Source organism: Helianthus annuus, chromosome 3 (assembly GCF_002127325.2).
Source record: "Helianthus annuus cultivar XRQ/B chromosome 3, HanXRQr2.0-SUNRISE, whole genome shotgun sequence".
NCBI classification, from domain to species: Eukaryota; Viridiplantae; Streptophyta; class Magnoliopsida; order Asterales; family Asteraceae; genus Helianthus; species Helianthus annuus.
Genome location: NC_035435.2, coordinates 171,887,753 through 171,898,697, shown reverse-complemented (window position 1 = coordinate 171,898,697; position 10,945 = coordinate 171,887,753). Strand labels below are relative to the sequence as shown.

The window sequence follows — 10,945 nt, the reverse complement described above, 5'->3', positions numbered from 1 at the left end:
TAATTTTATGTCATAAAAAGAGAAATTGACATAATATTTTATGATTTTAATATAATTTTATTATATAAATTTGTGTTTTTTGTTGTAGATGTTAATTTTAATATATTAATTTGCTGAAAAAGAAATTAAAAAATAAAAAAATTCGGGTTGAATGGGTAGGGTTCGCGTCAACCTGAGAATATTCGGGTCGGGTCGGGTCGGGTTCATATGTATGACACAATTTTTGGGTTCAGGTCGGGTTCGGGTTTGTCTAAAATTTTCGGGTTCGGGTCGGGTTGAATCTGCCAACCCGCAAACACGACCCGTTTAGCACCCCTAGTTTATAGCTGTAATACATGGTTTAAAATTCTGAAAACAAGAGTCAACGTTGACCTGTTGGTCAACGTCGACCAAAAGTCAAAGATAGTGACCGGGTTACAGAGGACGAACGTTTGCCGAGACATATGGCTAGCTCTGATTAACAGTAGTCCCTTAACATATAAAACACACAAGGTTACACATCAACCAAAAATGTTTGCTGTTGAATTAATATATTTTTAACATTGAGGATTTTCGATTATATAGTTTGGAACTGACCCTTTGGACCGTCTACATACCTGAACCAGACATGTTTTAAATGGTTCGGTTCTCGGTTCTATAACCTCATCTCTTTTGGTTCTCGGTTCCGGGTCGGTTCGCTCCAGCTTCGGCGATTCCGACCCGTTTGGTATCCTCTAATCAAGAACAGCCGAAGCTTGATTTTAGTTAATTACGATCAAGTTATGATATCCACATTGAAGATATCAAGCTCGAACTAGCATATAAAGTCGATAAAATGTTAAAACATAATGTCTCAACAAGCAAAAAAAAGGTACAAACGAAGAAGAAGTTACAGCTAGCATTCATGAAATCAACAAAACATCATTCATGAAACGAAGACAGTAACCATCTATAAGTGAACTGTACAATGTTGAGACTTTACCAAGTTTGAGCCAAACTGGTTCCCCTCTTGTAACCCGGCCTGGATTGCACTACCAAATCGGTTTCAACTGGGCCCAAACCGCCAATTTGTATGTTGGTTCCCCCTTTCGTCACTCAAACCGGTTTCAACCCAACCCAAAAAAAAAAAAAAAAACTTGATACCAGTTTTTGGTTACCGCTTTGTGAACCAAACTCATTTTAACCCGACCCAAACCTATTTGAATAGGGTTCGTACTATTTTCACTCAAAAAGGTTTATGACCCGACAACAAGGCAAATGAAGTTTTTGGGTCTTTTATCTTTCACACAAATGTTGCATTGTACATAAACACCGATGACCTCCACTCTGGCACTATGATACAATCATCACCTTCTTTCCAGACATATATATAACCAACCTCATAAAAATAAAAAAGAACCATCAATGAAAAGCATCACCAATGGCAAGGTTCAAACATCCCCCTTTGCCATTCCACAAATGGATTGCTAAGTGGCCTTTGCTGTGCTTTTGTGATCTCAAATCTTCATTTTCATTTACTATGTAGGGGTCAGGTTGGGGGATACGGTTAAACAAGTTCTTGAAAACTCTTAAATAACCAACCGTAGCAAGTTCTTGAAAACTCTTAAAAATGTATAAGCGTTGTGAGTTCATTAAATGGACAATGTCTAGTGACCACACACATGTAAAACCACATAACAACCAAATAGAATTTGGTAGAGATTTCCTGCTTTCTACATTTTGTAAGTTATTCTCTTCATTTCTCATCCCACAATTACTATCTCAGTTTCACTCCCAGTCGCACAAGCTAGGATCGTTCAATAATTCTTTTGGCACAAGCTTACCTAACAGCTTAAGCATACTTCTATCTAGTAAACCAGCTGCGATATCATCTATAAATAACGATAAAGTCGAAGCATCAAGTGAGTAACCTCTATCATCCATTTCCTGTAAAAGCATCTCCACATCATCATAGTGCCTGTTCTTTAGATATCCTTGGAGTAAAACACGGTAAGTAACATCATCTGGCGGGCAGCCACTCTCGTCCATTTTAAGAAACAACAACTTGGCTTCCCCCAATAGACCTTCCTGACAAAAACCACTTATCATCACAGTGTATGTACGAACATTAGGTTGCAAGCCTTTATCAGTTAGACCTTGGAAAACAACCCTCGCAATATCCACTTTCCCATTTTTGCTTGCACCATCAATGAGAATGTTGTACACAGCAACATTAGAATTAAGCTTGCTGTTACCCACCAAATGAAACAAAGAGAGCGCATCCTCTACTAGATGGTTGTTGCAAAGGCCATCTAAAACTATTCCATAAGTGCATTCATTTGGAATTTGGCCTTGTGCATGCATCTCATCAAAGAGTTTGCGCGCAGCTACACAACGCCCAACCTGAAAAAATCCTTGTATCATGGTGCTGTAAGTGACTACATCGGGTTTTAAACCTTTTACAGTCATTTCATGAAACATTTGCTCAGCCTTCTCAATATTCAGATTCTTGCAATACCCATTCAATAAACTACTGTGAGTAACAACATCAGGAACGAGACCTCTAAGTGTCATTGAATCAAAAATCTCCCTTGCTTTGATCATTTCACCTCGAAGACAGTAACCATCAATAAGTGAACTGTACGTCACTATGTTTGGAACCTCACCTCTCTCAATCATGATGTTGATAACAGCCTCAGCTTCTTCTACTTTACCTTCCTTGCAAAACGCATCAACTAATACATTAAAGGTATGTACATTTGGAGAAATGTTCTCATCCTCCATTTCTTTTAGCATCTTTGAGGCCTCATCCCAACGACCTAACTTACAGAGACCACAAATTAAAGAGTTGTATGTGATGACATCTGGTAGAATGCCTTTCCTAAATACCATTTCTTTAAAGAGCTTGAAAGCGTCATCTATCATTGTATCCTTGCAAAGACTATCTATAATGGTGTTGTATGTGACAATATCAGGCTTGCAGTTTGTTTGTTCCATTAGCCTGAGCAAAGCAACTGCTGTAACGTTATTACCGAACTTGCAAAGCCCTTTAATCATTGTGTTGTACGTAACTACGCTAGGTTCACAAAGTTTTTGTTTGATGAGCTTTTTGAATAGATTCTCTGCTTCAAGAATCTTATCTTCAAGAATGAGGCCATCTAAGAGGGCATTAAATATGAAGACATTGGGTGCAATAGCTCGCCTAAAGCAACAACCTAGGAGTGCAAAACCGTCTTTGGTGCGATACAACTGGCAACAACACTTGATTGCAATGCTCATAGTGTAATTACTAACAGGAAGGCCAAGAGAACACATTTGGTTGAAAAGCTGAAGAGAGGTAGAAAAATGTTTCAGTTTAGTAACAGCGGTCAACAACTGATTAAACTGAACAACAGATGGAAGAGGGTGTCTCTGTGACATTTCATCGAACAGGTTGAGTGCATGATTCAAGTTGGTGATTTTATGAAATATGGATCGATTTGTGGAGAAATTAGAGTGAAGAAGGAAGGATTTGGTGATAAAATTACCTCTGAATTTGATAAGAAGATAATTTGTGAGATTCATGATCGTCGATTGTGTCGAAACGGAGTTGATGCTTCAACCTAACTAAGAAATGTTAGAAAGCATGTTCTCTTCGTCTTATCTTGCAAATTTTCACTTTTATCTTAAATGTTAAAAGACTTAGGTAGTGTTTGGTATTCAGGACTGAGAGGAGGAATGGAATGGATGATTACGAAGGAATGAAGAAAAGGGTGTTTGGTTGGTCAATGGAATGGAATCACCCATTCCAAAATGCATTCCATTCCCTCAAAATCATTCCTTCCACCCCATGTTTTTTTTCCATTCCATCTCCTCTTGCACCATTCATCAACAACACCACAACCCACCACCTTCGCCACAACCCACCACCACCACCTACCACCGATGCCATCGTCGCCACCCGCCACCACCTCACCTCGACAGCCACCACTGCCGCCACCCACTCGCCACCGTTATCACCCACAGCTGTGACCAACCGCTAACGACACTCGCCGCCACCGCCCACCACCATCGTCGACGCCACCACCACCACCACCACCACTCGTCCTCGTCGCCGCACCGCCACTCGCCGCCACCACCACCACCACCCATCGCCGCCGACACCCACCACTGCCACCTATAACCACCCACAATCACTACTACCGACCACCACCACCACTCACCGCTGATTTAAAACTCCGTTTTTCTTGCCTACTGAAGAAACACTGATCTAATTAGGGATTTAATTAAGATTGGTTTATGTTCCTTTCATAATGGTTAATCTTCTTATGGATATTTGAGCTCCGACTTGATAATCTGATCCTGCAAAACAGAAACACCGTTACTCGTTAAGAGGGGAATGTGGGGGTTTCCCTCTTAACCAGGCTCCGGCGTGAGAATAAGCGACTGCTTTGAGAGTAATTAAGTGCTAAGAGTGAGAGTAGAGGGAATAGAATGTTTAACCTGTGGGATGAGGTCTCTATTTATAGCCGGAGAGGTGTAAGGGGTTATGGGCTGATGGGCCTTGGGCCGGAAACGGACAACATAGCGGATATGCTCTTTGCCTCGCTGGCGTCGACCGCTTAGTGGCTTCTAGACGTTCGTCGGTGCTGGCGCACCTTGATTGGAGCCACGTGTCATTGTTGTCGGCCTTGTTGTCCTTCTGTCATCAGCAGACAAGTGGAGATCGTGGGACAGTTGTCTCCGTCCTCTGATTGGTGCCACGTAGGCGTCCTTGTGTACTTCTCGTCAGGCGATCGTGGCGCACAATTGACCAGAGCCTGCTAGACGCTCATTGGCTCCTTTTACTGCCACTTGTACCTTGTATACCACTGTAGGTAGCCGTGCGCTTCCCTACTGTGTGGTTCTTGTTGGACAGCAAACTAACCCGCGCGGGGTTAGTATGCTCATTTGTTCCACTATTTTTATGCTAAGTGCTGATATCTGAGCCTCTTGTGGGCCCTGCCTCGCGCGGGATAGACCATAACGTGTTGTAGGTCGCGCGTGGATATTATTAATAAGTTTTCTGAAATAAGGAGTATGGTCTCGTGCGCAACCTGGGCGGAGGTTTGCGCGACTTTTTGGGACCATACCCCTTCAAGTCCCCCCAGTCCAGTGCTGCACCATGCGCAACGCAAGTGGTTGGAGCTCTGGACTTAATAAAAATAAGAGAAATAAGGGTATAGGGGAAATGTCCTTTTGATCCTGATTGATGTGGCGCATGTGGAAATTGTTGTTTTCAATTGCGCTGGTACCCAGGCAGGTCTTGAGGGATTTATTGTTTGTCTGAACAGGCGCGCAAGGTTATTGGAGGTGACGTTTAGCTTGCGCGGCTCATGTAACTTTTTCATGAAGTTACTTGTAATTTTTATGGCGGGAAACTTCGAAATTTGAACTTCTGACAGGTTGGTGGGATAAGTTGTTGAGTGCGACGTTTGAGTTGACCTCTGGCACGGATGTCATCATGCCGACTGCGGCGGTTGCATTTCGTGTCAGGAGAGTGAGGCCCACGCGCGCGTGGTAACCGTCACCCCTGGTTTTCCGCTTGACGTGGCAGCCTCTCGTTGGTTAGCCTAGCGGCGAAAGCGGCACGGTTACCCATCGCATTAAATGCGATGGGTATATATAATCGAAGAGAGGTGAGAGGTTCTCACTTCTCTTCGTTGCTTTGTTACTTTCTCTCAAACATCTTCTTTGAATCTTCAAACTTGCTCTTCACATCTTCAAGATTTCTTCAAATCTTCCAAGTTTTTTCCAGAATTTTTTCCGATATGAGTGAAGAACATCAAGAAGTTGCTGTTACTGAGGAAGGACCAGTTCCTGTCCTCAGATGGGACCTAGGGCTTTTCGAACAAATCGTTCGGAGCTTCCGATTCCCACCAGAGTGGGATGCCCGGTATCCGGCTCAGGGTCAGACCGCGGCTGATGCACAACCTGGATACATTACCCTATATGAAGATTTCTTTCTTCAGGGTAATTTCAGATTGCCGGCTACAAACTTCATGGGCCACATTCTTCATCATTACAACTTTCATCTATCGCAGATGAGCCCACCTGGGATGGTTAGGGTTCGTCACTTCGAGTTCTTGTGCCATTCTCATGGCATTGAGCCATCCGTGGATAAGTTTCGGGCCTTCTACCAGTTGCAGAGGACGATGGGTTTCTTCTCCTTTGCAAGCCGTGGTGCGGCGAAGAAGATTCTGCTAAACCCCCCGAAGAGTTTCCATGACTGGAAACCTAAGTTCTTCTTCATCCGTGAAGAGGTGTTGCCGATTGCCATGCCCTTCAGGGGTTGGACTGAAGCAATACCGAAGGAAGACCTTCCCATTCCGAAGAATGCCCGGTGGTATCAGCAGTTGAACCCAACCCCAAATCGGGTGTTTGGGGAAAACGTTTTAGTGGCGGCTAAGATGAGTGACCAGTGGTCACCCAACAGCAGGGAGGTTCCGGTGTTGAAGATCGGCGATCAAGGTCAGTTATCACCCTTTTTCTTTTTTCAAGTACTTTGCTTTAATTGTTACTTACTTACATTCACGTTTAGAGGCACAACTGTATCAAGCTGCCTTCTCCACATTTCGTGGTTCCATGGGCGTGCGCCCATTGCGCGATGATGAAGAAAGCTGGTATGACCAGATCAAGGTCAACTTCATGTATCCGGTTGATGGTGCCTTTGCTTCGCCGCCAACCACGACTGAAGGTGCGCAATTTCCTAAACCTCGTCCTTTGCGCTCTGTGACTTCTGCTGGGAAAGAGATTCTCTATCTTTCCAGCGAGGAGTCAGTAGGGTCTTCCAGCGGAAAGCTAAGTTCGTGGTCTAACATCTTTGCAGGTGTGTTGCGCGACCTGGGGATTGACCCCGAAGAGAAAAAGAAGAAACCCTCGAAGAAGAAGAAGACGAAGGTAGATTCTGAAGTGACTAGCAAGGGGGCTGGCCCTAGTCGCGCAACCGCTGCTGCTGATAAAGGTACTCTTCGCCTTCGACAAAGTGACTTAGACGATTTTGTTATAGTCAGTGACTCACTTGAAGGCTTATCGCGCACAGCTAAAACAAAAACTGGAGCGGGCGGCTCAAAAAGCTCTGGGAGCGCGGGTTCTCGTAACCCTGATGCTGGCGCGACCCCATCTATGCCTAAAGATGATGAGGCTGAAGAAGAAGAGGATGTTGCTGCACGGCTGATTGGCAGGAAGAGAGGTAGGAGCGAAACTACGGCTGGTGTGGCTTCCGCGCCTACTGTTGTTGTGCTTCCCGTGGTTGGGAAAACGAGCAACTTGCGCTCGTTGTATAAATTTTCTCCGGGTATGTTCTTTGCTTCTCTTCTTAATACTTCTCTTTGCTTAAATGTACTTGCATTATTTTTGCAGAGATCAAGAAGAAGACCCCTGAGAAGGGTGTCACGTTCAGTGAGGCTGGGTCGAAGAGGCCGAAGATTACCATCAAGTCCACTGACACTGCTGCTCAGGATGCCGCGAAGGCTGCTGAGGCGCAGCGAAAGGCGGAGGAGAATCAGAAGAGAGAAGGAGAAAAGAAGAAGAAGATTGAGGAGGAGAAGAGGAGGAAGGGTGAAGAAGAGAGAAAGAGGAAGGAGGAGGAGGAGAGAAAAAGGAAGGCGGAGGAGGAGAGGGTGGCCGAAGCGGCGAAGAAGAGGGCCCTGGAGAAGGAGTTAGAAAAGAAGAAGGCTATGGATCAGCCTGTTAATGTTCAAGGGCCTGAGGTCGCAAAACCTACCCACTCCGCGCATGTCATTACTTCTAAGGGGTCAGGTCGTTTCACCTCTAGCGGCGCGAGCTCTGGTGGAGCTGGGGGTTATAACCCAAATGTGACTGGGGCGAAGGACACCGTTGGTGATATCTATTATAAAACTTATAATGAAGAAGAACGCGGTGATGCTCCTCATCAAGCCCCCTGGAACTTAAAACAGAAAGATACCTTCCATGAGTTCGGCCCTTGCCGCGAGTGGTTCTTGAACTCGTTTACTCCTGCAGAGGTCAATCGGCAAAGGGCGAAACCCCATGAATTGTTATATCGCACCTTTATACTTGGAGAGGCCAACACTCGTGCTGCCAATCACCAGATAGTTCGCGAATGGCGAACAATGGTTAGAGAGCGCGCCGACTGGGAGGGTTATCGTGAGCGCACGTTAAAACGCATTGCTGAGTTTGAAAAGTCCAAGGCTGCTTTTGATGAGGAGAGAGCCAAATTTGAAGCCGATAAGAAGGCCGAAGAATGGGGGCGCGAGGGCCTGCAAAAGAAACTCCACAATGTTGAGCAGCAACTGGCCAAGGAGAAGGCCGAGTTCAAACGTATCTGCGCCCAGGACAACGAGCGCGCCTACGCGGCTCGACAGAAGATTGTTGATCTTGAGGCCAAAGTTGCTGATTTGACATCGAAGGTAGAGGAGGCGCATGGTGAGAAGGCAGCCAAACAGCAGATGGAGGTTAGTTTATTTATTCACTCTTCCCTTACAATGTTGCTCACAAACTGACCTAAGTTGTTCCGTCAATTTCCAGGTTGAGCTAACTGAGGCCAAGGTGCAGCTGTCCAGCAAGGACAGAGATCTCCACGCCAAGGACGCTGAGATTGCGGAGCTCAAACGTCGCTTGAACGAGCAAATCGACAGATGTGAGTCGTTGGAGATCGACCTGGAGGCCGAGAAGGTTACAGCTGAGGAGGCGCATGCTGTTAGCACTGCCGCGCTGAACGTGGCTCAGACCAACTACTCCGAGGCCCAAGGCATCGTTGATACGCTTGTCTCGGAGGCTGAATGGATGCGCACTCGTGGAGTAGTGCTGGTAAGTTTGTACTTCTGTCTTTTATGCCTCTATCCTGCTGAGGGTTGTCCTTAATGCTCTGCTTTTGTTGAAGGTTGCCAACTCCATCCTGAATGCTGGCGAGCTAGATCGCGCTGTTGCTGGTCTTACGGATGCTGCGCGCGCTGTAGGTCACCGAGGGGGCTATCTGGAATGTGCTGATCACGTTGAGCAGATGCTCGGGCAAGAATTCGATGCGAGCCATTGCTCGGTGACTGAACAGGCTGATGCTGCGCTTGCTCGTGCGGAAAATTCTTATGATAATCTTACTTTACCTGTGATGGATCTTATTGTTGAGGCTCTAAAGAAAGATGACTGGTGCCAGCGTCTTAAAGCCATTCTCGATCCACCAGTTACTGTTGAGCTGTCAGACGAAGAGCCAGCTGGTGATGACGGTGGAGATGGTGACGAAGGCAATGGCGATGATGGCGATGACGACGGCGATGATGATGGTGATCAACATGATGAATAGAGTAGGTTGCTGATAGGTTTTTATGCCTTGTAATTTTCTTTTGGAACTTGATTGTAAAAAGCTGCGCTGTTGCGCATGTTTACATTATATGAATCGCTTTCGTTTTTTCCGTTGCAATTATTGCATTGCTGTCAAAACTTAGGTTAAATTAGCTCGAATAAATGGAAGTGTTTTTTAAGTAAAAGGTGGCCGCCCGGCCTCGCGCTTAGTTCGCGGAGGACCTTGGAGGCGGCTCTTGTTTAACAAACTCTGAAATGCTGGAGTGTTTTCGCGCTAATCAAAAGTTTAGCATGCATTTGTAACGAAAAAATGTAATAGAGAACATGTCGTATGCTTTCATTAAATCAGAAATTGGCGCTTAGGCCTTCATACATTGATTGCTAATGGCGTATAACCGACGTAGGAAAGTAAAGGGGGGCGCAAGGCCGAAGTTGATTACATATAACATTTGCGCAGTTGTTGCGCGTTCCATGTTCGCGGTAAGATGTGGCCATCTAAGGTACGTAGCTTGTAGGCCCCTTTGCCCAGGACCTCGTGGATCAGATATGGGCCTTCCCATTTAGGTGCCAACTTTCCTGGACGTTCCGCATTAGACGCTTCATTGTCGCGGAAGACGTATTCCCCTGGGGTGAAGGTACAGATGCGGACCCTTGTGTTGTAGTACCTTTCTAGCTGGGTCTTGTACTTGGCCTCTTTGATTCGCGCGATTTCACGCCTTTCTTCTAACAAGTCCAAGTCAAGGCGTCTTTCCGCTTCATTGTCAATTGTGTTGACCGCTGTCATGCGTGGTGAGGGTAGGCCAATCTCCGCCGGGATAACCGCCTCTGAGCCATAGACCAAGCTAAAAGGGGTCTCGCCGGTACTCGTTTTAGGCATGGTTCGATGAGCCCATAGGATGCTAGGGAGCTCATCTACCCAGCCTCGTCGCTTTGTGCCCAGTCTGGCCTTTATTCCGTCGACAATGCATTTGTTCACGCTTTCTACTTGTCCGTTGCCTTGGGGGTGCGCAACAGATGTGAACGTATGTTCAATTTTCATCTCCTTCATCCATTTCTTGAGGTCTTCTGAGGCAAAGTTGGTGCCATTGTCTGTTACAATCTTGAGCGGGAGGCCAAATCTGCATATGATGTGCTCCCAGATGAACTTGCGCACAATCATAGCTGTGGTGGATGCAAGGGCTTTGGCCTCCACCCACTTTGTGAAGTAATCGACAGCCACTATGATGAATTTTACGGCGCCGGGAGCATCCGGGAAGGGTCCAACCATGTCAATTCCCCACTGCTGGAAGGGCCATGCAGTGGATACAGGGATAAGATCGTTCTTAGGGCGCAGTGTTTTTGGAGAATGCCTCTGACAAGAGTCACATTTGCGGATCTCCTTTAGTGCGTCGACATGCATACCAGGCCAGTAGTAACCGGCGCTCATGATCTTCGCGACAACCATCCGTGGTCCGGAGTGAATGCCGCAGATCCCCTCATGGATCTCCCTTATCAGGTAATTCGCATCCTGGGGGTCCACACAGCGCAGTAGTGGCCCCAGGAAGGATTTTCGGTACAAAATACCGCCGTTCATTTCATAGTGTAGGGCTTTGTTTTGGATCTTCCTCGCTTCCGCTTTATTTTCAGGGAGTACCCCTTCTTGCAAGTACTGGATTATCGGGGTCATCCATGAAGGTTGGCCCGTTTCGAT

The 10,945-nt window shown here is 46.0% G+C and overlaps 1 protein-coding gene across 1 annotated transcript; it reads right to left on the bottom strand.

The window, feature by feature from the left end:
- Nucleotides 1–1,569: 1,569 nt before the first annotated feature.
- Nucleotides 1,570–3,567, bottom strand: LOC110930906 (putative pentatricopeptide repeat-containing protein At1g12700, mitochondrial). Its single transcript, XM_022174300.2, has one exon. The coding sequence runs from the start codon at nt 3,520–3,522 to the stop codon at nt 1,747–1,749; it is 1,776 nt and encodes a 591-aa protein (XP_022029992.1). The 5' UTR covers nt 3,523–3,567; the 3' UTR covers nt 1,570–1,746.
- Nucleotides 3,568–10,945: the final 7,378 nt, after the last annotated feature.

Coding starts and splice junctions, on each gene's coding strand:
- LOC110930906 (XM_022174300.2), bottom strand. CDS start 3,522: ATGAATCTCACAAATTATCTTCTTATCAAATTCAGAGGTAATTTTATC.